This window comes from Doryrhamphus excisus, linkage group LG7, assembly GCF_037039965.1.
Source record: "Doryrhamphus excisus strain RoL-2023G ecotype Guam linkage group LG7, RoL_Dexc_Guam_v1.1, whole genome shotgun sequence".
NCBI lineage: Eukaryota > Metazoa > Chordata > Actinopteri > Syngnathiformes > Syngnathidae > Doryrhamphus > Doryrhamphus excisus.
In genome coordinates this window covers 10,396,590-10,424,309 of record NC_136363.1, presented here as the reverse complement: position 1 = coordinate 10,424,309, position 27,720 = coordinate 10,396,590, and the positions used below count along the sequence as shown (strand labels likewise).

General features: G+C 42.2%; 2 protein-coding genes across 3 annotated transcripts; both read right to left on the bottom strand.

Annotated features, from left to right (window-relative positions):
* Window positions 1-552: 552 nt before the first annotated feature.
* Window positions 553-11,275, bottom strand: nt5c1aa (5'-nucleotidase, cytosolic IAa). Of its 2 annotated transcripts, XM_078792079.1 has the most exons (7): window positions 10,822-11,275; window positions 9,119-9,163; window positions 6,937-7,104; window positions 6,706-6,835; window positions 3,206-3,328; window positions 2,216-2,400; window positions 553-2,139 (listed from the first exon to the last, which is right to left on the bottom strand). In XM_078792079.1, the coding sequence occupies exons 1-7, from the start codon at window positions 10,969-10,971 to the stop codon at window positions 1,783-1,785; spliced, it is 1,158 nt and encodes a 385-aa protein (XP_078648205.1). In that variant the 5' UTR covers window positions 10,972-11,275; the 3' UTR covers window positions 553-1,782. The 2 variants fall into 2 exon arrangements, with proteins under 2 accessions (XP_078648205.1, XP_078648206.1); XM_078792080.1 differs by lacking the exon at window positions 9,119-9,163.
* Window positions 11,276-12,904: 1,629 nt separating this feature from the next.
* On the bottom strand, window positions 12,905-26,739 carry LOC131102051 (hippocalcin-like protein 4). The gene is made up of 4 exons (XM_058047530.2): window positions 26,568-26,739; window positions 17,678-17,853; window positions 17,230-17,445; window positions 12,905-15,575 (listed from the first exon to the last, which is right to left on the bottom strand). Exons 2-4 carry the CDS (start codon window positions 17,837-17,839, stop codon window positions 15,378-15,380), a joined length of 576 nt encoding a protein of 191 aa, XP_057903513.1. The 5' UTR covers window positions 17,840-17,853; window positions 26,568-26,739; the 3' UTR covers window positions 12,905-15,377.
* Between the last annotated feature and the right edge of the window lie 981 nt (window positions 26,740-27,720).

The following is a 27,720-nucleotide window of genomic DNA, read 5'->3' as shown; positions in this document are numbered from 1 at the left end:
GTAGTCCCCTGGCACCCTTTGGGACATAATGAAGCACAAAGTCGTCATCTTATGCTTCCAGATGCCTTCAAGCTGATGGATATTGTCTGTTGATGCATGAGCTTGGCAGGCAGCCTCCATGTGTATGACATTACCGGGGTTGTCTGTGCAGCCAAGTGGCTCTGTGTCATCACTGCACATTTATTTTGTCTATTATTTTACACCCCAAGTGAAGACTCTGGTCCCTGTGGGGCTGTTAGCAGCGAGGCGCCAGGTCGTCGGCTGCTGCTGTTCGCTTTGGGCTATTATCGCCCAAATTCTGCTGGAGGATCCATTTCAACTGCAGGGGATATTAGGACATATATCACTGGATGTATTCTGTGAAGGAGGGAGTGTCTGCTTGAAGGAGATAAAATGAGAAGACATTTATCAGTCTGAAATGTATGCAACATACTTTCAAAATGAAAACGATATAAACAGAAACCAAATAGAAATTGGAGAAGGCTCACAGAACATTTAGCATCATGGTGCTGCCACCCCATGGAGAATGGTGCCGGTGCTGCGCATTGAGTGACAAATGCAACTGTTTTTCTTTTACTTCTTTATTTAGACTTCCTGTAAATACTGTTGTTTGCTAAAAAAAAAAAAAACCAAAAACAAAAACCCTTGCATCTTTTATTAATGGCTTTTATCTTAGCCATACAATTCTGTTAATCTTCCTATCAAGTTGAGCTTGCAAGCTTGATAATTTTGAACTCAGATCTACAGTTGTCCCTCGTTGTATTGCGGTTAGAATATCTCTCCCCTTATTATGGCACGTTTTTTCCAAAAATAATTAATTCCTAAATGATTGTTGTTTCACAGTTGACTACAGCCTATTATTAGTCATTAGTAATGTTATGAGACAAGCTTACGTTACCTTTAACACTGCATTCCTCTCATTCCGTGTGGAAGTGGTGAGTTTTTGCTTTTTTGACCTTTGTCACGCCATTTGAAACACAAGTTTAGAATTCCTAAATTGGAGGCACTAACTAGTTAGCTCGGCAGCTTGCTACGTTAGCGGCAGCCGTCTTTAGTCTCTGCAGTGATCTCGTAGCCTGCGCAATGTGATGTAAAGTGACTCTGGGGGTGTTATTACATGTCTCCAGGTCTCTAATAATGTTTTAGAAAGCCATAAAGAGTTTTTCTGTGCTCTTTTAACTACAATAATATTCAGGTGATTAATACGGAATACTACTGTGTGAAGTCACTTGTCACAGTGGGGTCCGGGACCAATTAACCGTGATAAACAAGGGATTACTGGACACCGTCTGCATGTTCTTCAATTTTGTCCGTCAGATAAATTGCTCGATAGAAAAATAGCAGCCTCCATGGAGGTAACTTTTTGCTTGTTGGCTCTGAAAAGAAAATAGGACAGTTAATTTTCTATTTTATAGCGTTATCAGTGCAAAAACAAGTTGTGTAGCGCTGCTAAAAGTGCATTTATCGACACAAAGGCACTAACTTAAAGCTGTATTTGTTTTACCCTCACAAAATAACATAACGATCTTCAGGAATATGAAATACATTTAGTATGCTAGCAAAAAAAATACATCTGTGATGTCCATCATACATATATACTGACTTTCTAATAACTACATTGTACTGCTGGCTTGTGTAATTCACAGTGAGGATCATTTTTTTCATCTCTAAGCAGCAAAAACTAGCTTGAGGATACTTGTAAGGAACATTCCTACAACATGATTGGAGAGTCTTCATAATAAAAGTCCATATCCCCATTTGTCTGTACAAGCTCAACCTTGTCTACTTGCCCACCCCGGCGTTGTTCCTGGCATTGTGTTTCTGCGCTATGCCGTAAGGCACGTGTGCGGCGACGGTGCCCATCTCGGCCGCTCCCTCCACGTGAAACATCTGGTCGTCAAAGTAGATGTGAGGCCTGATCTTCTCCAGCATGGGGCCCTTTGGCGCCCCAGCCAGGAACAGGGCCTCATCAATCTCCAGACCCCAGGCCCTAAGGGTCTTCAGGGCTCGGATCCCGGAGCTGGCCGCGCTTCGGGCCGTGACTAAGAAGGTCCGAATCGGGCAGTCCAGGCGTTGGCCTTTAGCATAAAACTTCTTCTGGAGCTTTCCAAGGGCCTCCAGAAAACCTTTCAGTGGACCCTTCAAGAAAAGAAAATAGATTGTGATTGGATGATTCTGTGGACTTCAGCCATTTGTGGACTTCACAAGCACATACATGATCCAGTAGTGTGTCCTCATTTTCACGCTCATGTTCGAAGAATTTGTCCAGCCCGTGGGCCTTGAAGATGCGCTCTGACTCGTCGGAGAAGAGAACGGCGTCACCATCAAACGCCACCCTCAGCTGGGACTCGGACACTTCTGTTAGTTTATCTGGCATAAACATGGTGGCCGCCGCTATGCCTGAACAAACATAGTCAGAAATGTCTAAATGTGACTATTTCTGCTCAGTAAAGTCCCCTTTTATAGAAAAGTGACTTTTTAAGGATACTTGAACAGTTATACTGTATCTAAGCCATTTCTGTCGAGCTGGTTTTTGAAAACCAAACACAAATAGAACAAAAATCATCTGAATCTGCCGCATTAAGCCCTGATCAGAGCATCCCTGGTGTTTATGTAAAAAGTGGGTAGCACTTCATGGAGATGCATACTGTGTCGGAGACAGGCGTGAACAAAGACAACAGAGAGTGTCCCCAGTAGGCTTATTAAACACACTCTACAAATTGTCTAAATTCCAGCAGACTATTGTTGAAAAATGTTTTTTTAAAGCTGTTCTGACAGCAGTTCAAACTAAAACACAGTATAGATTGCAAGAAGCGCTAGCAAATCTCCTCGGAGCTAATGAACACCAAGGACATTGACGTGCGTATGTTATAAGCAGCATGTGTGAGTCACATGATGAAGTCACCTTGAGGAGGTATTTGGTCATGCATTGAATTCTACCCGGAGTGTCTAAACATAGCGAACGTCGATATGTTGTCTTACGGTGCTGATTGAGAGAGCATCAACTTTTATCTGGGCTCTCCCTTACCTTTTATTTGATGTCTCCGTTGTGAATAATCAATATGCTGATGTCGCTAATGTCGACGAGATTGAATTCACTTCCCTCAGGCTTTGTTAATATTACACAAATCACAGCAGTTGTTCCCCTGGGAACTCTTAACATTGTCAGTCATTGTTAGTACTTCCTTATTGAAACGTGTCTCACCTTCAGCCAGCGCCTCCCTGACCTTGTCTGCATCAGCCGACAGGTAGAGGTTGGTGTGCCAGGCCTTAAGATAGCCGATGGGACTACTTCCACCCGTCATGCAAAATCTCTCTATGAAGAGATCTGGTGACAGCAGGATGAAAATGGAAACAGAAAAGTGATTCACATACAGCTGCAGTAGAAACAATGTACTAGTATACATAGCTGCAAAGAGAGGAATGTTGGATCTCACTATTGGTTTATTTAGCTTTGTCTACACCCGTTCCCAACAGCTCAGCACTTCCACTTTTTACAAGCATTCCCTTGCTTTTAGAGGGAAAACATCCGGAAGTCTTTGTACTATTCCTCCTGCATCAATACCATCTTATCGAACTTTGCCGTATGACACGAAATGGGCAGGATCTTCACTGCCGGTCCATTTGGGACTTGAACGTGTATTTCTCAATTTGAAAACTGTCTATATTCTGCTGAGAAAAATTTGCCAATCGTAATGGTTTCATTTTTTTCCACATGCATACAAGTTACATTGGAATACATCACATAGTATAATTCTTCTGTTTCACATTTGTTCACTTCCTTTATTCCAAATGTAGGAACAAATAGATAGATTAGAATAGATCACAATAGATGAAAATATGAGCTGGAAACCTCATATTACAAATTAAGGTGGCCAGAAATATTTCAGTATTGAACAAAGCAAAATTTGTTCTCAATCAGAAATCACTCCACACTCTTTATTGCTCTCTGGTTCTACCATATCTTTCTTATTGTGTGGAAATCTGGGATAATAACTATAAAAGCAATCTTCACTCGCTAAATGTACTGCAAAAAAGGTCAGTAAGGATAATTCATAATGCCGCCTACAGAGAACATACTAACTCCTTATTTCTAAAATCACAAATACTTAAACTTGCTGATATAGTTAATCTTCAAACAGCTAAAATAATGCTAAGGCTAAAAACATTCAGTTACCTAAAAATGTCATCCAATACTTCTCTACAAGAGAGGAGAAATATGATCTCAGGGAAAAACTACATTTGAAACACTTGCTAGGACTTGCTAGGACTACGTTAAAAAGCCATAGCAATTCAGTATGTGGAATCAAACTGTGGAATGGATTGAGTAAGGACCTCAAACAATGCACAACGATGAGCCAATTCAAGAAACAATACAAGCAGTTGATGTTTGCTAAATACAAGGATGAAGAGTCTTGAACCAGTCATGATGTGCTATATATATCACTACGTATATTGACACTTACTATGGTACCCATTATGTCATTGGATGGTCTTATCACCTCATACTTTGGTACAAGGTACATTATTAAAAAAAAAGCTTAAAAAAAAAAACAAAAAACCTTAAACTGTATTATGGAAAGCAGGAAGTGAACAAATGTAACAGTTACTGATTGTAAAAGTACCAGATGGAGGGGTAGGATTTAATAAGCTTTGCTTCTTCCTACTCCTTTTGGACATGTGGAACTGGGAACTGATTATGAGATGCACTCAATTGTAATCTGGTTGTTGAAATGAAATTAAACCATTACCATTACCAACTGATGAAAAGGTAAATAGTTGACTAAACATAGTTGGATGATGAGTTAGTATGAAGTGCACGAGTGGTTAGACATCACATTGTATGTCCACAGTAGTTCCTTGTACTTTGTAATCAACCGCTTGTACTGTTTCTTGACATAGCTCATTTTAATGCATTGTTTGAGTTCTTTACTCAGTCCGTTGCATAACTGGACTCCACATACTGCTGATATGTTGAATTTTTTCTTACGGTCATATTTCTTGTTTTACATTTTGGGTTAATCATGTTGCTGACATTCAGACTGTGAGATTACTTGATGCCTGACTCAGCAGATGGCAAAAACAGCCTATGTTTACACAGACGATGGGCGATGCTGTCAATTTTCCGATGTGAAAAGCAACACAGCAAACAGCAATGGAATTCAGTCTTAATGACTATTTAATGACCATGTCAGCCAGGTTGACCCATCAGTGGCCCTCACTGCAGGAAGTTTGTTCAACATCAACATAACATCAGAGAGCGAGTGTTTGTCTTCAGTCCTGTTGGGAACCTCAGAGGTCTTGAGGTGTTTGAGTGATCCTGGCCGCTCCCGCAGAGAGCCACCAGCGAGATCTAACACCAACATCATCTGGGTGTTTTTGTTATTCTGGCCTCTTGGATTAACTTAGCATCCCATGGGGACGCGATCTGGACCTCCACTCAGCATGAGGCACAGATGATCCGATGGTAATGTTTTGAAGAGATGGACAGGAAACGCTCAGTGACGAACATGACATTGCAGGGTCGTAGATTTGCGTGGGAATGAGGCTTAAAGTCAGCTGATTGTTGCTTGCATCCGCATCCTGACGCCGCTGAAAGATCTTCCGTTTAACCGGACTGCTGATTCCTCATTTCCGCTTATACAGTACCTACATTTCAAGAACTTACAAATTATGGCAACTGCCAAAAATGCCTTGGACGAAAAATGTCCCAATTAAATGTTTTGTTGGCCCATGCTACAACGCTTTGCTGAAAGTCGTTTTTCTATGAAAAACTTTCTTTTAAAGTTCACCCCATCATGCAAAAAATATTTTTTAAATGATATTCTAAGAGTAAGATGTTTCCCATCTCTTTTTGAATGCCTTATAGTTGTATTTTAGTTCATTTACGGACTGCATTCTTCCATCTTAAGAACATAACCCGACTCCGTCCATCACTTACATTCTCTGCTGCTGAATCCCTGATCCAAGCATTCATCACAACCAGAATCGACTACTGCAACAGTACACCATCGGTACACCTACACCTATGGTACACCATCCAAAACCCTCAACAAACTACAATATATTCAGAACTCCACTGCCCGCCTCCTCGCCTCCACCCGCTCCTGTGAACACATTCCCCCGGTCCTTAAAAACCTTCACTGTCTTCCCGTCCCCTAACGCATTCACTTCAAAGTTCTTCTCATAACCTACAAAGCCCTCCACGATCTTACCCCCCATATCTCACAGACCTCCTCCATCCACACAATCCCCTTCACTCCTCAGACTCCAACCTCCTGGCACTCCCCTGTAAGACCAAGCTCCGAACCTGGGGTGACAGAGCCTTTTCCATTGCTGCCCCCATCCTCTGGAACTCTTTGCCCCATTCACTCCGTGCTTGCCCTGACCTACCCAGTTCCAAAAAACAACTCAAAACTCATCTCTTTAAATCTGTTTTTAATGTCTAACTTTTTATACCTGACTGCTGTGCCCCACCCCGCTTTTAGCCTTGTTTTAACTGTGTATTAACGAATGAATGTTGTATTTTAACATATCTTTTACTCCATCTTCAACTCCATTTTCTGTAAAGTGTCTGAGTATTTTGAAAAGCGCTATACAAATAAAATGTATTATTATTATTTAGTCATTTTAGGCTTGAAAATAATTAATTTTGGCAAACACTAGGTAATATTTATTTCTACATATGCTGTTTCTTGGACTTACTGTGATGGTTGATAGTGTTGATGAGGCGGATGCCGACGTGAGCGTGGTTGTACGTCACTAGGACAATGTCAAACAGCTCTTCACTTTGCGGATACAGGTCACGAAGCCGATCGTTTACTGCCTCCAGAGCCTGTCGGCAACAACACGACAGCTCTCAAGATCGCTCCTAAAACTTCTCAAAAGCAAAGTTTGACTGTGTCTTAGTTTGCACGTTTATGCAAAATATGTTACCTTGACGAAGGGGAAAGCGGGGCCAGGGGCGAAGGGTTCGTTCTCGTGTTCGATTTGGTATCTCAGATACTCCTCTACACCGTGCTGCTCGAACACTTTCTGCTCCCGTTCCGTTCGGAACAGAACTCTTGTTGAAACTGCGACAGTCACTGCATTCTCTGGCTTGGGCTGCGAACATGCAAATGAGAATGATGACTTAATAAAGGGGATTCATAATTTGGCAACAAAGACACCACTTTGGCTGGATGGCTGCTAATGACCATTTGGATGCTTCTCGCATAGCAAATTCAACACAGGCCAATTCGGTGCGGTGATGCAATATTTAGTGATAGGCTTCTACAAGTTGAGTCAGCACATTTCTCACAGTACATGGTGCCACCAATGGAGAGAGACCAGCCGCCAGTCATGTCTCCTTATGTGTGGTATTTGTGTGTTAATGCTCTGACGCTGGTGGTGGGGAGAAGAGGAGGAGGCGACGTTCCAACTGAGGCAAAGTGGCATTAGTACGTGTTGTGGACATAGAATACTATATGAATGACATTTTAGTTTGATAGAATATATGGTGATGATATAACCCCCCCTCTGTGTTATGGTTAAAGACATGTACAGTAGACAGGTTATACAGATATGCTCAACGTTTTAGAATCATTAGGCCATGGTTGTCCAAATTTTGTCACCCTTGCATTAAACAAATGCTCAAGGACTATCTCCCACTCAATGGCGGCCATGTTTTTCAACCAATCTTGCTCAGATTTTGCATACTTGTGCTTGTCAGTCCCCTTAAGGCAGGGGTCTCACACTCAATTTACTTGGGGGCCACTGGAGCTAGGTTCTGGGCAAGACTGGGCCGCAAAAAAAATGCATTTATTAAAAACAGAAAAATGAATAAACTTTGCTTTGGTTTCGATTTTCTACAAGAAAAGCTCTGATAAAACATTCCACTGTTCACAGATATCTTAATTTTTATTTTTATACACAAAATAAGATGAAAAATAAATAAACAAATCAAGAATAAAGAAAATCAATCAATCAGTAATAAATAAATATAATAATAATAATAATAAAACGGCAAATAATAAAAACTTAAGAAACCACATATAGTTGGTGGGTAGACAAATTATTTTTTTCAGATTAAAATTAACAAAGCATTATTAGAGCCCTGTAGACATGACAAAACACGACTATAGTCACATTTATACTTACTTTTTATTTACAACATATTGCGCAACTGCAGGGTCTTGAGACACATGCTAACTCGCAAACTAGAGAGCTAGTGACCTAAACGGTAGCCTTCAAGTTATTTCCTTTAAACTTAAATAGCCAAAAACTTACCACTTCCACACGGATGTGGAGGATAACTATTAACAGTTATTTAACCTTTAACATGAACATTAATCAAACGTAATATTTTTTTCTGGGTACATGATACCATACAGCATCCATATCAAACTTGCGCAGGCCGCACTAACATTAAACTTTCATATCAAGGTGGGGGCCTCAAACTAGCATCCTGCGGGCCACATTTTGCCCGCGGGCCGCGTGTTTGAGACCCCTGCCTTAAGGTGTGTATCCAATTTGTTGATGATACGTCTAAACATCCTAAAGTTACAGTAGTGTTTTGTAGAGTGCACTGAGCGGTGTGAGAAATTCACATTGACCTACAAACTTTTAAAGGGTTTAACAACAATGCCAACTGCGGAAAATAATAGCGCACTTTAATTTAATTGTCCGAAATGCAATTCTGTGGTGCTCAGAGAGACCAGAGTGTTACTCATTTTGCAGAAGTAAATTATAAAGTTAGTTAAAGTTAAAACAGACATGGTTTAACGTGAAAGACATGGGTGACAAGGCCACAGGGAGACAAGCACAGCAAGTTCTGGTTACAATATTTACCTGAATACACACACACACACACTAATTGTGACAGGATACATTGAAACATACAGTACCAGTGTGTGAGAAGTGTTCCTGCAGAATTTTTTAAATCAGTTGATCTGAAATTGTGTTGCGTAGTGTCTTTGTGGAGCATCCTGTCAGTCACTGTCCACTTCAACATGACTCGTGTGCTTGATTAGTTGCGTGTCGGTGGACATGCATTCGCCATCACACAGTGAGAGGAGGTGAAAAGGAGGGGGGGGGGCGGACAGAAAGACCTTCGGCCGTTTTTATGTGTCATACTTACAAAGAACACGCCTCCTTCCACCTTGCGGGCTCGTCTGCCTGTCACCTTTTGACAGAATGACATTTTTACTTGTATTGAACTCTGTATTTACAGTACATTTGTCAGTAAATAATACATTATTTTTAATAACAAGGTTCATGCATGTGCAGGCGGTATGCTTCTATGAAGGTGTGCGCAGCTTCTTGGGCCTTGTGGGAGGTCCGTCATCGTAGTCTGTAGTTTTGCTCTGCGACCTTTTGGAAACGGCTAATCCATCAGAGTCAGTTTACTCTATGAATAACGTGTCATGGGCAGTGTACGCCAGGACTTTGGGACGGGGGGAGGTCTTTGCTTGCGATCTGATACCGTCGGCGTTAACGGCCTGCCCTCTGCCAGCTGGATCGCACGGAATCCCTCGATCACATGGCCCGGTAACCACTATCACCGCCTTCATGCTGAGCGATAACCCAGAAAAGCATGACTCATCTATTTGTGAGGATGATAGACACCCCTTGTGCCCCATAACAACAAGGGACGGAAGTCTGAAGGGGTTTCCAGGTAACAGACTCAGGGGAAAGCAGCGGGGTTTAGCAGCAGGAACAAATAAAGAGGTGAGCAGAAAGTGACGGGCTGATGCGGGGGCAGCTTTAGGATATTTATAGGTAGGTAAAAGGCCACCGATGATAGTGTGTTAGTATTGCAGCAGATACCATAGCACCGTTTGACTGCGGACTGAAAGTACACAGAGTACACAAGTGGAAGAAAGATTTAATCATGCGTGATGAAATGTAATTGTGTTGTGCATTGAACCAGATTTATTTTTTCATTACCATTAATCCCTCAGAGATTATTTTACACACTTTATCGTTTACATTTTTTTTTCATAAGTACGTATAATAAAATATCACGTGGACAGGTGTTATTTTTCCATGAATAAATACAGATAGAAATATAAAATATTACATGTAATAATGTTGAACTAATACAGCATATATTGTACTGTATTACAGTCACACAGTAAAAGCAGGTCACTGTCACTTTCTTTTGTAGAAATGTTTGCTAGAGGTGTGGTGTTTATTCAAGTAATGACTTGAGCAATAATTGGCGTCTATTGTGGTGGTGGCCATTACTGAGGCAAATAAAGTACTTAATGTAAAAAAAATGAAATATCAGATATAACCACATGGTACATACCGTATTTTCCGGACTATAAGTCGCACTTTTTTTCATAGGTTGGCTGTTCCTGCGACTTATACTCCAGAGCGACTTATAAATAAAAAAACTGTTATGTTACATAAACACTGGACACCTTTTCTGTTCATGTTTTTTTCATTATGTAGCTGAATAAGCATTGTGTTAGCATATTTTACACCTATTCAGCCTGTTCTCTATTCTTTTATTGTTAGAACTTGCCTTCCAAGAGGATGTAATGTTTTGGTTAAGTAGTTTGTAAAATAAATTACCCGCAAAAAATGCGACTTATACTCCAGTGCAACTTATGTATGTTTTTTTCTACTTAATTATGCATTTTTGGCTTTGTGCAACTTATACTCCTGAGCAACTTATAGTCCAGAAAATACGGTGCTTACAGGTACATGAACACCTCACCCTAACTGAAATAAGAATAGGGTGAGGAACACCTTTGTGGATGAGGCAGGAGCATCTTGAGTGTTCCCTGCAAACAGATAGACACAGATGTTCTCAGGCAAGTTGCTCGGACTTACTGTTTTTGGGTTGGCGGCGAGGCCCTGATGGTCTTGACTGAACTCCTGCGTCTCCACCCATGGTGCTGCGTTATCCCCATTGGTAGACACTTGGAGCTCTTTGACCTGTCCGCTGATCACCTGAACGGGGTCCCGACTCATCTTCACCATAGAAGATGCCTGCCTTAGAAGTTCCCACACTGCAGCCACTGTATGTGTGTAGCATTTACCGGCACTGTCCTATCACCTACATTGACAAGCAGCTGAGCTTGCACCTGCCTGCTGGAAGCTGCCCATGTATGAAGAGCAAAGAGTGAATCCCCCCTTCTTTAAAAGCACCAACACCCACTGAAAGAAATGGTGGTGGTTGCTAGTCTAATCTCCTCACAAACATAGCAGCTAGCTTTGGCATGCAAACATTCATACATGAAGTCTATCCTTATGTGTGGAAAGCTGCAGTCCATCTGCTGCTCTCTCTTTTAGCCCTCTATTCGCCCTCCCTCGCTGTCCCGCTAAAACGCCACTCGTGACTCTCTGCATCATTGGCAACTGGTTGACCAATCAGAGTCATGCTTCTATAGTCTTACCCCACCTCGCCTTCATATTGACCAATCAGAGTGCCGCTTCCGTATTCACTCCCGCTTCGACTCTCTGCCGGCTCAAGTTGACACGGGGAGCCACTCTTGGGGCATTCAGGTACATGGGGAAAAACTAAACTAATCTGGATATGATTTCATATTATTTAGAAAAGTGAGACAGCGTCTTATGTAACATTATTAAAAATAAGTACTATTTGATGTGGAACAGTGGCTTTGCCCTTGTTGTTTTGCCTGATAGAAAGTGGAATTGTGTATGTGTGAGAGTGATGGAGAGAGAGAGAGAGCTGAACAGGTCAAGTAAATTAGCCTAAAGCTAGCTGATAATAGATGGAACCTTCACTAAACTAACTCCATGGCCATTAGTGTCCTGACTAATGCATGCTAGCGATACCCTGGTTTCACCTTAATGGCTCTTCTAAAAACCTCTGTGGCTCATTGTGGCTGACAAAAAGCTAGTTTTCCTCTCTTCAACTAACTACTTTGGGACCCAATCGGCATTCTTCTTCTTCCTTATTTTTCATTCTTATCAAGGTACTACATATTGAACACAGTAATGTGTACAAATGATCAGTAATTGCTGTGACATAGGGAAAGGGGTTCTCCTTCTTCCTACTTTTCTTTGGACATTGTGAAGCTGTAAACACGAGGTGTACTTCAAAGTACACTAACTCCACCTGCGGATAAACTATTACCTTCTTCAAGTTCTCATTATTAGTCTTTACTTTTGCGCCCTCGTGTGGCGACAGTGAATACTGCACCACCCCGTGACCTCTACTAGCTTGTCTGCTGCTCGGCCTCTGTGGACAAAAGTGATGTCCCCCCCCCCCCCCCCCCCCTAAGCTGAAACGTAATCCGGCAAGGTTTAGAATAGATTGGTATCGATTGGTTCCGTGGCGGGTGGCTAAATGGGGGGTAAAAGCCTAGTTTTAGAGAGAATATGGGCTGGAAACAGGATGGCCCACTAACGTTTATACCACACCCTTGCAGGAAGTTTGGAGCTGATCCTTTCTAAACCATCTAATAATTTGCACCTAATACGATTATATACTTAAAAAGGCATATCTACTCAAAAGAAAGTAGTAGGAAAGAGAAAAATACATTCACTCCTGGCAAAATAGTACAAACCCAGTAGTAAATGTTTTGTTACTTTTTTTTCCAAAACCTGAATTATAAAGAATTACAAAATATTTATTTTATCTTGATTTAATTGCAATTCACACACCCATTTTGATTGGGTTTTAAATACATAATTATTAATATTATAAAATATTTTTTTATAACTCATAAAGCGCAGTGTTTTGTCTTTTTTGTAAAATTAATGACAGTATGTTTGTGTATAAATGTGTCTGCTTCCCTGACAAAGCTGCACGCGCCTGTCTGATGGCCTCTGCATGGTTGCCATGGGAACAGCAGGGTGACATCACTGCAGTAAGGTGACATCATTGCTAGACAGTGACTCATAATATGTGAGCGAGTGTGCTAACGTAACATGAGGTGGGCATAGAGAACCCTTAACAGCGTTTCAACATCCATGTCTTTTAATCCATGTAACAAAAATAAGTACATTATCTTTTTTTCTTTCTAGCCATATTGAAAACAAACAAGCATCTGATGACGAGACGTATAGACATTTTACAAGAAATCTTCAAGTGCAGGAGTATATTGCACGGCTGAGCACAAATGATTCCCAGTCTAAACATAAATACTCATCATACAGTATTTCATAAGCATTTCTGGTCATAGTGAGTGATGCATCCTGTTATTGTTAGCTCTGTGCGACCCAATAAACCAACCAAAACAAGACCATCTTTGACACTTAAATGTTGACTTTTCTCTATGGAGTTTTGAACTATAGAAGCCTGACAGATTTCAATGTTATTTTTTCCCGGGGTTTTGAGTTAGAGGCTTAACGAAAATACAAAGATGAGAGGAAATTGGGAAGAAATTGAATGTTTCTTCTTTGTGGGGACAAGTGGTGCTGATTAGGGCAGCCCCTCCACCCCTTCTAATCAGCAAAGGGGGCACTCTGAGGGATTATTTAACAAATCAGTAGGAATATAAGTACTACAGTGCACTTTCTGGATGCACCTGTATTGCAGTAGTTTACTCACTCACAAAGCACACAGAGCCACTTTTGGGGTTCATTTTGCTTATTTTGGTACTGCCAAACTAACTGCTATTTGCCTCTAATGCTAAAATGATGTGAATATCTCTGGGAAATCAAGCTTGTTTGCTTAAACATAGAAATAAATGCTACTGATTTATTTTGTTCAGGGAGAGTCAGCATTGATGCTCTAGTGCTAATAAAACAAAAATACATTGCTGTGTACAACTGCAATAAGTCAGCTCGACTTGCAGCTTCCATCCACTGGGTGGCGCTGTGATTCTCATCTCTGTATCTCCTCACTAGCTGCTGTCCTGTCCTCACTAAAACCATGACTTGTCTATGCCAGGATTTATTTTGAAGAACAGCAGTTCACGGTGAACAAAACAACACATTCCATACATAAGACTTCTCTCTCTCTCACACTCACACACACACACATACACACACTTATATATACACATTCTGTGTACCAGCAGACCACAAAAGCAAGTTGAAGAATAATAATACTGTGTGACCGTTTGCACACACACATATTTGTACAAAGTTAAACTAGCTCTTGTGACACAAATGGTGCAAATACAAAACATTTGCAAAAGTCTCTCCAGCACACCCACACTTTCTCTCTCAAACACACACACACACACACACACACACACACACACACACACACACACACTGTAGCTGTGTTGTCTTATGAAAGTAGTTCTAAGCTAGAAGTACATTTTACATTTGTTTAATGCCATCATAAATACCATTGTTATAATGTACATATAATGTTATAATAATTACATTATCAAACATAGGAAGCCATCTTTGAGGAGGAGGAAGAAGAGGACAGGCTACTTCCTGACGCTTTTTCAGGACTATTTAGATATTTGGAAGCCGTGTGTTTCCAACATGCATGATGATCATATACGTACAGTACATACACACCAGGGGTGCCCTCTTTAACCTTTTGCTATTTTTTCCCACATTGATTTTTTTTCCAGATCAGAGCGGAGTTGAACAAAGTTCCTCCTCTGCCTGCATCTCTTATCAAAGCGCTTCCTCTCTGGCATTTCAGCAGAGGAAGAAAAGCTACAAAACAAGCAGAAAGAGGACAAGAGAGTTGAAACCACGATAAATCACGGAGGCAGCTTTGGCCTTTGCAGTTAATATTGTCATACCATAATTGTTGCTTTTAGGCCCACTTTAGACTGCTAAGGTGGCTTCCTCTGCTCTGAAAATATTTCTATTTGCATCATATTGCGATTTTAGCGTTAACAAGCTGTTTTCTGACGTTATCGACACAGTTTTTGTCTTTTTTTTGGTACTTATTATGATTAACTTGCTTGTTAAATGCTTCAAAAGTCCCACTTATGTGAAACCAGTCGACATGTAAACGGTTTTGAATTCAAAGGGGAAGGAAATAGAAAATGGCAACATTAACAGATTGAGAAGAATGGCGTTTAAGCCACAATAATTGCAAAATAATGTAAGCTTCATGGTTATTTGTGGCATAGATTTCATTGTTGCAGTATTCTGATGACGTCATGAGCATTTAATGACGTTTGGCTTAAAGCCTACCTGCCCACGTCATGTTTTATTTATATATATTTGGAAACGCTCTTCAAAGTGGGAGGGGATTTGACTGATTTCACTTTTAGCATGCTTTTCCTATAACAAGCATATTTCTCAATAAGAGTGCATCCTCTGGTTTTCTAAATAGTCCATGACTTACATGAACCTCATGCGTGTTCAGAAATTACCGCCAGGAAAGAGATTCTCCTCCTCGTCCTCCACTGCCTAGAATCCCGTCCTCTACCCCCCTCCCTCCATTTCCTCTCTTTCCCCCTCACCCTCACCATCACCCCACCGCCACCACAGGCCGTCTACTTCTGCATATCGCACTGCAGCAGTAAGACGATGGAGGGGTCCGACTTGGCGGCCTCCTTAAACTCCTCCAGGGAGATCTCGTCGTTGTGGTCCTTGTCCATCTTGGAGAAGATCTTGTCAACGCGCTGCTGGGGGGTCAGGCCGTCCTCATTCATGCGCATCATGATCACCGTGCCAACCATTTTGTAGATAGCCTACGAGGGGGGAAGAACAGACGTCTTGATCCGACCTGTGGCACCCTAGCCAACCGCCTAATCTATGTTGATGGTTGTAATTATAGCTTTAGTAATCATTTGGAGTGCAGGAGGAAGTGGAATGTGAAAAACCTAGCGACACGTGGACATATTGTACATGAGTAAGTATATTGTACAACACGACAGCAACAGAACCAATGTTGCAATAGCAGTGAGGAGTAGCCATTGTTAACCCTCCTCTTGTGTTAGGGTCGGCACCGACCCGTTTTACATTTTAATGCATAAAAAGAATCACATAACATTTGTTTATTGCATCAAGACTTTTTGACTTTGTCAGGGAACTCTATTTCAACCAAATAAAACCAAAAAAATATTTTTTACTACATTTTAAAATGGTCTGGATGAAATTATGACCGCTGTGTTGTTAGGGTCGGTATCGACCCGGTTATAATAATATGACTATAAAGCAATATTTTGAGCCACAACTGAAATCACAAGTGTACAATTAGCCAACACAATGACAACCAGCTCCTCTTCTCATCATGTAAGCTTCAGGGGATTCTCATTTTGACCGCTTTTCCAGTATACCAGCAGAAAAACAAGGTCCAGACATGTGAGGTGAATTCACTCATTTGATTGGCTGATTTCACATTTACAATTTGGATCATGGAAAGGATGGCAACAAGTACAGTGAACCAAGATCTGGACCTGTTCTGCTTTTTGATTTCAGTTTATACTCAAGTTCTGTAACTGCAAACAATCACTTTTTCTACCTTTTCTTGACATTAATATATATGGGGATTGGCTGGCGACCAGTCCAGGGTGTACCCCGCCTCTCACCCAAAGACAGCTGGGATAGGCTCCAGCACCCCCCCCCCCCCCCTCCCGTGAGGAAAAGCAGTAGAAAATGAATGAATGAACGAATATATATGGGTCAAAATTGACCCGAACACAATAGATGTTTCTTTAGTGATAATACTAAAATGAGAAAATAAAACTTACTGATTTAAGAGATATGTTCTATAGCTCTCAGTAATAGCCAGGTAACAAAATAATTCAATTTATTAATATGATTCTTTTTAGGTTCATTTTACCATTTTTGAAAATTAAAATTGAGGGGTATAGTGACAAAAAAGGCCTACATGGCCACACCAAAAGTATTAAAACCAACATTTTCATGGATGAGGAAGCCTAAAAAGGTAACCAAGACAAGAGAACCAAATTTGATGGTAACTTATTGTTTTTAGTGTATTTTGTAGCTGATTTAATACATGGGTCAAAACCGACCTGGTAACATAAGAGATGATACCAGAAAGATAACACAAAAGGAAGCATGCAGAGGTGCACAACGCCGCTGGATGCTGGCCACTCATGATACTTCACGTTTGTTTTTATTTATTCATGTTGTAAACTTCTTGAGCCACTGATTGCAATTATTTGTATTTTGCTTTGTTTTCAGCCACAGTAGACTGCAATAAGAACTACATTTAATTCATCATTTATTGAGAAATAATTCAGCTAATTTGTATTTAGCTGAATTTGTATTGTATTTGTATTTATTGTTTGCCCAAGGTTTTCATACCGTCAGAATATGGTACCGGCCCATGCCTACCGAGCTCCTGCTTTTGTAAACACGCACAAAGTAGACGCGTACCTCGATGATCTCCAGCATCTCCATGCGTGTGATCTTGCCGTCGCCGTCCAGGTCGTACATGTTGAAGGCCCAGTTGAGTTTCTGCTCAAAGCTCCCCCTGGAGGTGATGGACAGGGCGCAGATGAACTCCCTGAAGTCGATGGTGCCGTCGCCGTTCTTGTCAAACGTCCGGAAAGCGTGCTGGGCAAACTTGGAGGCGTCGCCATATGGGAAAAACTGGAAAGTGTAAACATAAGACTCAGCATAAATGGGGGGGAAAGAGCCAAGATGGCGGACTGGATGGTGATTAGTCACAGTAGCCTACCCAGCCTATAACGTTCCAACTGAGTCATTAATATTTATGTCTGTGACAAAAAGTACAATTTCTCCTGTAGGCAATGCAAATGATCATGGCGTCTTTCTGTAAATTCCTCCTCCACAATATCAGAGTTTGCAACCCAGGCCTGACCTTGACATAGAGCTGCTGAAACTCCTCCAGGTTGAGGATGCCGGACGGGCAGTCTTTGAGGAAGCCTTTGTACCACTGCTTGAGCTCGGCCTCGTTGAATTCTGTGTTTTTGGTCAGGTCGTCCAGGACCTCTGGGGCCAGCTTGCTGTTGTGTTTCCCCATGATGCCTCACCTCTCTAGAGGGTTAGAGGGCGGGAGATAGGGGATCAATCCAGGTGAGAGAGTGCTTGTTGATAAACACAGCGGGACTGCATTGTTCCCGTCTACTTCAACGAGCATGGCTCTCTAAGGACAGCAACAAACAGGAATCTGCATGCACAGGAGCCATGCTGTGTACTACTAGCGTTAGCTTGTGTGCTAATTTTGTCGCCATTCTACTCCTGAACAACTGCACACAAACGGGTGAAATGTTGTGAACACATTCACGCAGTTCTGCCATGAGTCAGATTGACTTGAAATTTCACACACAGTTCAATGCAAAACACCCACTCAAAAAAACACTGTAACTTAAATCATTTCCCCATCACCGCCAAATTTGGTACACCTCTTTGAGCGAATGACAAGCACGTGTGTGTAAGATTTGAGCACGATTGGTTGAAAAACATTCCCACCATCAAGTAAAACATCTTTGCAAGGGCAACTAATTGTTCATATTGCTAAGAGTCCACTGGGCCGGCGCCAGTTGGAGCCACTACGCGCCAAAGATTATGTGATTGCCGGGTAGTGGCTTGCTGTGACGCAGACTTAATGTTCGCTCAGCATGTTGCCATTAGCGAGCCACTACGCGCCAATCAAATAATCTTTGGCGCGAACTGGCTCCAACTGGCGCCGGTTCAGTGGACTCCTAGCAACTTGGCTCGCGCCATTACATTCCAGTGGATTCCAGTCGGTGGATTGTTTGTGACATTTGGTTCCACTTGAAGATTTGAAACATTTTGAAATGTTCTTGCTGCCGTTACGGGCCACCACAAGCCAGTTGGGAGGCAGTTTGAGCCACTGCACGCCAGTAGGCACCTAATTGGTGACACTAGGCGCCACAGTAAATTGCATTGGCGCGAACTGGCACCAACTGGCACTGGCCCAGTAGACTCCTAGCATCATTGGTGCAACTTGGCTCGCGCCATTACATTCCAGTGGATTCCAGTCGGTGGATTGTTTGTGACATTTGGTTCCACTGGAAGATTTGAAACATTTTGAAATGTTCTTGCCGCCAAACTAAATGTTTCCTGCCATTACGGGCCACCACAAGCCAGCTGGGAGACAGTTTGAGCCACTGCACGCCAGTAGGCACCTTATTGGTGACACTAGGCGCCACAGTAAATTGCTTTGGCGCCAACTGGCACCGGCCCAGTGGACTATGGATTAGCATAAGTCATAGTAAGTCATTGTCCATTTGTCTGACTATTAAACTGTATTACAGCTAGCATGCTAGCATGTCTTCCCAAGCATTTTAATCACAACCCATAAGATGTGCCATAAATACAATTTACTGTATGACATGACACAAAAGGGAAAAAAATGTAAACTGTAATCATTATACCAATAACTTCCCCTGTAATTAGGAACATTTCCTGTCAATCCGATTGATCGATTGCCAATTACAGTCTGATTGTCTTAAATTTCATGGTATGGTGTCATAAAAAATTGAGGATGGCCTGTGGCATACTCTTTGTGTTTTTAAGTAATTATTTAGGACCAAAACAAAATAAACAGTGGCTAGAGTGTACAGTATATCTACACTTCATATCCCTGCTAAATAATGCCCTCCATAATTCTTCTGGACATAAAATGTCTCAATATCCTGCTGAATAAGCCAGTAACCTGCACTTACACATCCACATTCCCATGACTGTGGACCACTGCAGTGCCTTGGTGACGCCATCCATGAGTCATAGCCCCCCCCCCCCCCCCCCCCACCCCATCTGACAGCTTTCACACTTCCACACCAGGACACGCTAGCCTGCCCGAAAAACTGTACATTCCAGGAGCTTTGTGTGCTCCGTGGTCATTTATGTCCCACACCAGGGGGGTCACAACAAAAGGACGATGCATAAAGACAATCTAATTCATGGCCACTATGGCTTTAACATGCTCTGAAAAGGTTATCTGTGATCTGTAATGACTAAGAAATACAGCAACTGAAGCCTCAGGATTGCGAAAGGCTTCATCGCCATGGTAGAATTCTAATGTTTGTTGGCCACCGACTGAGACAAATGAGATTCATCCCCCTCGGTTAGGGAACCAAATGCGGCACATAATAAGCGCTTCCTCTGCGTGGCGGCGAGACGCTCCAGTAGCCAGGCGAGGCAAAACACATCAGGAACCAATCCCATTTGTGGGAATCAAAATAAACACTGCTTGTGACGGCACAAGAGGGAGGGGGAATGGGGGCAATGTCAAGTTCATGAAGATTACTCCCTGGATGGTCTCTGCCAGAATCTTAAAGAGGTAGACAAGCCGGCTTCTATGGATTTATCAAGGATGCAGGTTTGGATGAATTATTCAAGTGCAGTCAAAGACCCCCAGGTTGTACAATCATGTTACATAAAAATATTGTACCCGATTTACTCCCCTCTGCATGCGCTTTAAAATGTTGATCACTCTATTCAATGGTGTGACACTCATGTGTTACACTTGCTATATTGTTATTTGCAGTAAGCACCTTAGTGGTATTGATGCTGGCTGAGCTGTCTGCCTCTTACCACTATTACAACATTGGTTCTGATGCTGCTGTGCTATACATTCATACCTTTGGACAATTTGGAGTCTCAAAATGAACCTAACATGCACGTTTTTGGAATGTTGTAGGAAACCAGAGCACACACACAATCTCCACAAAGAGATGCCCAAGAGGAGATGTGGACCCAGGTCTTCCCCATCTCCTGGCTGTGTGGCCAACATGTCATAAATAACATCTCTATAATTATCACCTGTTTCCAGTTGTCCCTCATCCTCTCTGCTGTTTATATAAATAATTATAGTTAGACAGTTTATGCAGTGTGAACACAGTCCAGTCTTGTCGTCCAGATGTTTTTTCAGTGAAAACCAGCAAAGAGAAGCAATATTCTCCAGGAATTGGTCCCGATGTTTTTTTTTTCATTGGCTTGAACGTGGACTACCATCCCCATGTGAGCATGAATGAGCATACATGTGGAGAAGAGCTGTTGATATCTAATAGCACATACTTACTTTATGACCACTTGATTTAATTACTACTTCATTAAAAGGAACAGCCGCAGAGAATGAAATCCCAAGAAATGTGCATTAATGGATAATATTTCGGTAGCTTGAATTAACTCTAAAGTTCATTCATTCATTCATTTTTTACCGCTTATCCTCACGAGGGTCGCGGGGGTGCTGGAGCCTATCCCAGCTGTCTTTGGGCGAGAGGCGGGGTACACCCTGGACTGGTGGCCAGCCAATCCCAGGGCACATAGAGACAAACAACCATTCACACTCACATTCATACCTATGGACAATTTGGAGTCGCCAATTAACCTAGCATGTTTTTGGAATGTGGGAGGAAACTGGAGTACCCGGAGAAAACGCACACATGCACAGGGAGAACATGCAAACTCCACACAGAGATGGCCGAGGGTGACTCTAAAGATGTGTTATGTTTTAATATACAACTCTGGTTGCCAACTCATACCCATGTCATCAAAGGATTCAGTTGGCGTGGCAACGAGCTGCTGCTGTGCTGGGTGGTGGTGACAGCATCACACTCGCTTACACTCGCTGGCCACTTCATTAGGAACACCTGTAGCTGCAATCCCATACAAGAGATGTATGACTCTTCTGTAACTATGTCGCCATGGTATATTATGCGTGCTGTTGTGTCATGACGCAAGAAAATATGTTGTGATGACTCATTGTGAAATCCCATCTCTGTGGTTGGGGGCAGACAGCTTGTGAAAAGATGACAAAGATAAACTGATGCAAGGAGGCATCCGGAAGGAAATTCTAGCAACAGGCGTTGGACAAATGAGGGGAGCCTTAACTAACACTTGTTTGCTGTCTCATTCTAGCTGTCACGCTGATAGTAAACACAAATAATCAGAGCTGCAAATGTGTGGGAGACTGCAAATGCGTCACTCCCCGTCTGGCTAAGCTGATTGGACATGCTGCTTAAACACCATCGCACGCTTCTGAAGGACGCTATCTCATGATTGGTGATTGGCTGCGGTGCGTCCGCGATCAACAGAGGTGTGACTTTCACACAGCTGAGTTGCAACATTTTATAGCGCTAGTAGAGGTACCTAAAGCTGTTGGATGGCACTTCAAATAGAGCTGCTATCATCTTCATTCATTCATTCATTTTCTACTGCTTTTTCTTCACAAGGGTCGCGGGGCACACCCCGGACTGGTGGCCAGCCAATCACAGGGCACATATAGACAAACAACCATTCACACTCACATTCATACCTATGGACAATTTGGAGTCGCCAATTAATTAACCTAGCATGTTGTTGGAATGTGGGAGGAAACCGGAGTACCCGGAGAAAACCCACGCATGCACGGGGAGAACATGCAAACTCCACACAGAGATGGCTGAGGGTGGAATTGAACCCTGGTCTCCTAGCTGTAAGGTCTGCGCGCTAACCACTCGACCGCCGTGCCGCCCGCTACTACCATCTTGAGTTATTTAAAAACTATAGTACACCAGGAGGTGTACTACAGCCACAGCTGATAAGGTCATTGTTTTTGACCCGGCGCTAACTAGAGACACATTTGCATGTTATATATACACCACACCCACCCCACAACGAGTTTGAGTCTCCACTTGGGAATCTCTGTGTTCATTCCCAATCATGCGTGTGTACCTTTTCTCCGGGTCCTCCGGTTTCCTCCCACATTCCAAAAACATGCATGTTTTAGGTTAAGTGGCCACTCCAAATTGTCCATAGGTATGAATGTGAGTGTGAACATATGTGCCCTGCCGTTAGCTGGAGACCAGTCCATGGTGTACCCCGTCTCTCTCCTAAAAATAGGCTCACTAATAGTGATCGGGATTACTGTATATGAGACTTTGTGGTTAATTGAATAGAGGCTTTAATAGCAGTATTTCTGGTAATAGTTACATAAAGCCAGCTACATTAACCCCACATGTCTCATACATAAGCCAGTGTGAGAGGAGGCAAACAAGGTCACAAGGCAGAAGGTGCGCCTACACACTCATTATTACGACACTCAGCCTTTAACTGGAGGCAGCCAAGAGCTAGGAGGAAAAGTGTCCCTGCGACTGAAAATGATTAGCTGGCTAAAGCTGTAATTGAGTTGGAAAGCATGTACAAAAACATGCTGTGTATTCCCCTGTGTGGTCATTTGTGTGTATGTATCGGCAATAACCTTTGTGCAAGTGGAAAAAGTACAATGGACCGACAGAGGAACAATCAATAGGAAGCCAGTCAAATACCAGCCCGAGCCATGATCATCTACAATTGTCTGTGTAAATGAATGGATGGTCACCACAGTCACCACTGTGTGTTGTCTTGACAACACACTGTTGCTGCCAAAAAGCAGTAGAGCAAGAAATGATGGATTAGCCAATTGAGACCAGCTCTTTCCCAACTGGGTCTGGTCCAGTCCACTTTCTGCTGTCTGGGTTTTATCAAAAGCAAATCATGAGCGCTTTGTTTGTCATTCGGCACACATTGCCATGAACTGTGAAAGAATACGAAGCGTACACCACAATGTCTGACGCCGTCTACATTGACGTATCCCAACAGTTGCTACTACACACAAGCGTCACTACACACAAGCTCTGGGAAAACACCAGTGAATGCTTGAGACCAATCAATGATGGAGTCCAGCTGCAGCGTGTATGTGAAAACAAGAGGGTCACATGTTGAGCCAATTGCCGCGTTGATGTTAGTGTGAGACATCAGCCACCATTAGCAGCAGGAGTAGTGATAGTGACGTTTGCCTGAAAGCTAACTTTCATTGATGTTTCCTGCTACGCTTTGACTATTGTACTATTTTTCCATTAAAGGGGACCGATTATGTTCATTTTAGTCGCTATGTATTGCATTGGGGACTCCTACAGAGAAGCTCCACACAATAACCCGCAGAGAAAGCTTTCTAGATCTTCCAGATTCTGCACCTCTTTCTGCAGTTTTTGGAATGGAATGGAATGGAATGTCCTTTAGTGTCATTATACAAGATGTACAACGAGATTGGAGAGCAGTATAAAAGTATATAAAAGTAGAGTAGAGTAAAAAAGACAATTAAACAAGATATATACAACATATACGTATACAAGATATCCAAAATATACACATAGTATTGCACAGGAGCATATGCAGAAACAGACATATTGCAGATATATTAATTTTAGTGCAATGATAAATGGGTCATAGTGCAAATAATGACTGTAATAATGAATGTGTATTGTATTTGGTTGATTGATTGAGGTAGTAACAGAGGCAGTGATGGAAATATTGCACATTTGCATCACGCGAAATATTGCACATTTGCATTACGCTAATGACCGGGCACGTTGTATGTCCATAGACCCTCGGCCCTCCTCTAGGTACGCTCACTTTGCTGTGATTGGTCACACTCCCAAGCGCTCCCGTGGACTACCGGATATGTAGGTCTGCCTTTACTGAGTGCAGGCAATCTGCAGCAAGTCCGCATCGCATTGACGTCAGTAGAACGCCGTGTTATTAAAACAAAAAAACTAGCGTGCAGAGCCATCCAAAACTCTGTCATCGTTTAACACGAGAATACAACATTGTAACAACATTTATAGGTCAGAAATGTGCTAAAGGCATAATCAGTCCCCTTTCATAGTAAAATTTGCTTACCATCAATTTGAAGAAATCTCAGGATCAGAGCCTCAACGGAGGCGGTTCTGAGCTAGTTCAGGATTCATGCTGACAAATATTAGCATGTGAAGGCATCCCCTGATTTAGCCCAACCAAGGCTAAAAAAAACATCCATTCCTGACGCATGAAAGGGATGCTAATTTACATTTTAAAAATCTATCTTGACTTTTAAAAGTTCAATATCATACTAAATTCTCAAGAGGCTCTGCGGTTCCCACCAAGCGACGCTGTCCATCACACCCCAATTCCTTTATCGTCCACTATCAGAGGCCTCACACACACACACACACACGGATAGTATGTGCGTCCATACAAGAACACACACAAACACACACCTTATTCCAGCGTCGGTCTCCCTGTGTAATAAAGCATGTGACACAAGACAAAGATTCAATCATTGAGAGGCACACCTCACACACCTACACACACCTACACACACACTGACTAAACCTGCGATGCATGACACAGATGTGTTGTGTACACCAGGCCGCATGCTGAAAACAGATGGAGATAAAAAGACAGACGTAGTAAAAATGCAGGACAGCGGAGGTTGCAGTAGTAGCATCATTTGTCTGTCAATGCCACAGGGGGAAAAAACACACACACAATCACACAGGAAAGTCACATATTGCTGTATAGAATAAGGATCAATAGGTATTTCCGGAGCTTGGGAAGTAGCCATAACCATATGTCAGTTAGAGGTGAAGAGAGGAATTACTAGCATCACTGCTTTAGGAAATGACCTGCGGCTAAACACCTGCACCACATTTCTGCATTGGGAATTATTGGGATTGGTGACAAATGGCAACCAGGAAAAGCTAAAATGGGGACAATATTTGTTCTCTTTGTTTATGTTTACATTGGGGAAAAATTATGTTATAATATAAGTACATCCATTTTGCAACATTTTTTTTGTGTACTCTTTGCAGTTGAGTAAATAAATGAGTATATAAAAGTTCTTCTATGTTGGAATTAGCAGACACAATTTTTTGTATAGGGCGGCACGGTGTTCTAGTGGTTAGCGTGCAGACCTCACAGCTAGGAGACGAGGGTTCAATTCCACCCTCGGCGTGGGTTTTCTCCGGGTACTCCGGTTTCCTCCCACATTCCAAAAACATGCTAGGTTAATTGGCCACTCCAAATTGTCCATAGGTATGAATGTGAGTGTGAATGGTTGTTTGTCTATATGTGCCCTGTGATTGGCTGGCAACCAGTCCAGGGTGTACCCCGCCTCTCACCCATAGACAGCTGGGATAGGCTCCAGCACCCCCGCGACCCTCGTGAGGAAAAAGCGGTAGTGAATGAATGAATGAACTTATATAAGAATAAGTTGTATACTGAGTTTGTAAAAATTCCCAAACTAATTGCAACTCAAGCTGCAGTTTGGAAACCCGCACCGTAATGCGCACCCTTTGGCTGTGATGCAATTAGACCTCCTATACGAATGTGTAGCGGGCATGAGCCTGATCAATGAACACTACAGTGTACCATACCGTACAATACATACCCAGCCAGGCGCGTGCACATACATTTTCCATAACACCAAAGCTCATCTGATGTGACCTTTTGATGCGTGGCTGCATTGAAGGCTACCAGTCATATGCTCTCTCTCACACACACACATGATACATTCCCAAGCTATTGATCCTCAGAAGACTGGCCATTTAAGCCATGTTGAAATTACTTTGAATGCAACACAAACGCCACATATGCACCAACATGCTATGCATGTATATGATAAACAGTTGTAGCCTTGTTTTGTTGAAAAGTGTGTGTTTGCAGAACATCAAGGGCAATGCTGTCATCACTAGCTTCATGCTCGGATCAATGCAGAGGCAGAAAACAGTGCAGAGGTGCATCACACACACACACACACACATGCACACAAACGCAGCATACCCTGCATGTTTACCGATTAGATGCCTCTTAAAGTGTCCTTGAGCTACCTGTCTGTTTCATGTTGTTACAGCCTTAATTTGCCTTATTGCACCCATTAGCTACCACTACAGTTAGTAAGTAAAGGGAGTACCACAGCAGGGAAAAAGATGCCCTCTACTCACCTGCTGGTTTTGGGAAAAGGGATTATGCTCCTTGTAGTTTTTGGTTTTTGGTTATTTTTGTCTTCGGTTATTCTGGGCACAGCCTTTCAGCTCCAAAATTGGTGTAAAATAGAGCTTTTCCGTTTTAACTCACCTCTCTGAGTGAGGGAGAAGATGAATGAACCGCTGCGTCTCCCTTGCCAACACATTAGCATCAACTTGCCCTCCCCCGCGATATCATTGGCTATAGCGTTCAGGGGAGGCAGCGCTCTTTCGCCTGACTGGCTGCAGCGCTCTGTCAATCGCACGACCACAAATCAGTCCTCTGCAGGCGGCCGGGGGGTGGGGGGGGTGGATTGTCATACTTCAAAGATGGTTAATACAGTATGTCCCATTGAAGTCTCACTACAGTGTTTATTTGCAGTCTAAAGAGGTAAGCTGTAAATGATTGATACTGATTGCACCATATGGAATTTGGTTCCAAGTGCCAACATTTTGATGATAAAGTTAGAAACTATCGAATACAAGAAAGAACTCAAAACAGGAAGACGGTGTCTGTGTGGTGTCTCGCTGCTGCCACTTTGTGCCTTTGGGAACAGTGGTCTTGATTTGGCGTTTATGTGCGTTTAAAATTGTCATTGGAAAATTTGTGTTATCATTTTGCATGGGTTTAAGTTTCAATTATAGCCATGTATTATTAGCAGTAGTATTTTTTTCATTTTTTCCAATAAAATATTTATATATTATAGAAATATAATATTTTAATTCTATATTTTATTTGTACACAAAAATAAAATATATAGAATTTTAAATGTGGGATATTTGACTCCCATTTTTTAAAATGTGACAAAAGGGGGAGAAAATGCATCAACGTGGAACAGCTGGATCGATCATTCAAGGTCAGCAGGGGTGTCTCTCGGGGCGTGGTGGTGTCCATCACATCTTGAGCGCCAATGCAGCCCACACAGAGTGGAGTCTTTGGTGTTTGTGTCCTTCAGTCCAAGGTGAGCATTACTCACTTTGACTGGGGCTCAGATTATCTGATAAAATGACCGACCAGTTGGACTCCAGTTTGCACACCAGAATAAACCACAAGATCATATTAAAATTCCATTTCAATAACTCAGATGACTTCCACATTACGGACAATACAATCATTCTTTCTTTTTAAATA